Source organism: Monopterus albus, unplaced genomic scaffold, assembly GCF_001952655.1.
Source record: "Monopterus albus unplaced genomic scaffold, M_albus_1.0 scaffold162.1, whole genome shotgun sequence".
Lineage (NCBI taxonomy): Eukaryota > Metazoa > Chordata > Actinopteri > Synbranchiformes > Synbranchidae > Monopterus > Monopterus albus.
The window spans coordinates 732,619-734,393 of NW_018128042.1; the positions used below are offsets into that span (position 1 = coordinate 732,619).

General features: G+C 37.4%; 1 protein-coding gene across 1 annotated transcript in view; it reads left to right on the forward strand.

Moving 5' to 3' along the window:
* The window catches only part of LOC109968808 (putative ferric-chelate reductase 1), a 13,330-nt gene that overhangs the window by 5,561 nt on the left and 5,994 nt on the right, over positions 1-1,775 (forward strand). Inside the window, exons 5-7 of the mRNA XM_020615342.1 lie at positions 1-171; positions 1,072-1,173; positions 1,326-1,484. Of these exons, the coding sequence (XP_020470998.1) occupies positions 1-171; positions 1,072-1,173; positions 1,326-1,484 (432 nt within the window). The remainder of the gene's footprint in view (positions 172-1,071; positions 1,174-1,325; positions 1,485-1,775) is intronic.

The window sequence follows — 1,775 nt, forward strand, 5'->3', positions numbered from 1 at the left end:
GTCACCAAGGTGTGTTTCAGTAAGCCTTCAGGCTGTGACCCTGCAGTCAGCGCTGGCTGTTATTTCATGTCAGCCAAGGTGGTGTCACCCAATAATGCAGCCATCCGCTATGAGATGACAGGCTCTTCGGATGGATACATCTCAATTGGATTCTCAGATGATCAGATAATGGTAATGTAAAGATAAAATGCTTGAATCTATGAGGTGTTTTACAGTATGTTATGTAATAACTCTAAAGATCTTGATATATTTGTTGTAACAGTGCACGTGTAGGCAAGCGACATCAGTGTTGTTCATATACTTGTGTGAAACAAAAATGAAAACAAACATAAATGTATTATTTACAAATACAAAGGAAACTGCTATGTAAAGAGCTCTGAGTGACCACTGTGCACCCTTGCCTACATACAGTAAAAAAGTAAAGTTAAAAAGTATATTCATTATTGGGCATCTCAGGTCCAAATCATCCATCATTAACATCAGATACACAGGTGTAATATACAGACATAGCGATCAAAGGCACAACAAACAGAAGTGAATCATTAAGAAAAGCAATTGTATCATATTCAATGTGGCTCATTTACTTATGCCAAGACTGATTTAGTTCCTCATTGAAGATCAAGGGTCAGCAGGTTTTTACCTTGGAAATAATAGGAAATAAAAATGATATTTAATGGACTATCAGTTGGTCATTGTTTCAGCCTTACCATATGTTGCCTAAGACTGTGACTAATGGCTAGATTTCAGTTTTTGTGTACTTTTATATGTGACTACCTTGGCTCACAAATATTTATTGTGGAAGAAATGTCAAATTTTGACCCAATCTAATATTAAAATCACATGTCATGTCATTTACTGAGCATATTCATACATTCCAGGTAATTAATCATCAATGCTCTATTCCTAAAACCCTGCCTGACAAAACATTACAAGTATGTTGTTTGATCTGTGCAATTTTCAATGGCTTAAGAGAATATCAAAAAGAATGGACCGATTGCTTATGTTTGAAAAAAGCCAAATCTAGGCAAAGCATTCATTGTTTAAAATTAATTCCTCTTTTTCCACATGCAGGGAAACGATGACATTTATATCTGTAGCAAAAGCAGTACTGGTACAGTGGTGTTGCAGCATGCATTTTCAACAGGAAGAAAATCTCCAACACCTGTTTCTCTGGTACTGAAGTTCTTACTTTATATCTGAATTTTGTTTGATTGATCATGAAATGCTTAATGCTCTGTCCCTGCTCTTACAATGAGTGAACTATACATGTACTGTAACTGTATGGATTCAGTTTGATGCTAAAATGATTTCTAACTGTCCATCAGGGGAATGTTTCTGATGTAATAGCTTCAGTGCAAAACGGGGTACTCAGCTGTATCTTCACCACCACGAACAGTATTTCTACTCAGAGGTCCACTGGCTCCGACAGTACCTACTATATCATGTTTGCCTACGGACCCGCCAGTAATGGTAACGTGTACTTTGGATAATGGTGGAGAATGATGCATTTTTCTGTGACCAGGGATGAAGATGTTAACCACGAGTAATTTGCCTCTACTCACAATTAAAGTCTGTCAAACTGTCAGTCCTAGATTAAGGTGTTCATCTGTGCCATAGCCATCCATTGGTGTTCAAAAACACAGCAGATCAATGTGCCGCTGCACTGGCTGACATGTTTTCTCAGTACAAAACATCAGACCTTGATATAAAAAAAAAAAGTTGCCCCAAAGACTCTGAACAGCTATAACTTATCACAGAATTAAGGACCCATGCAC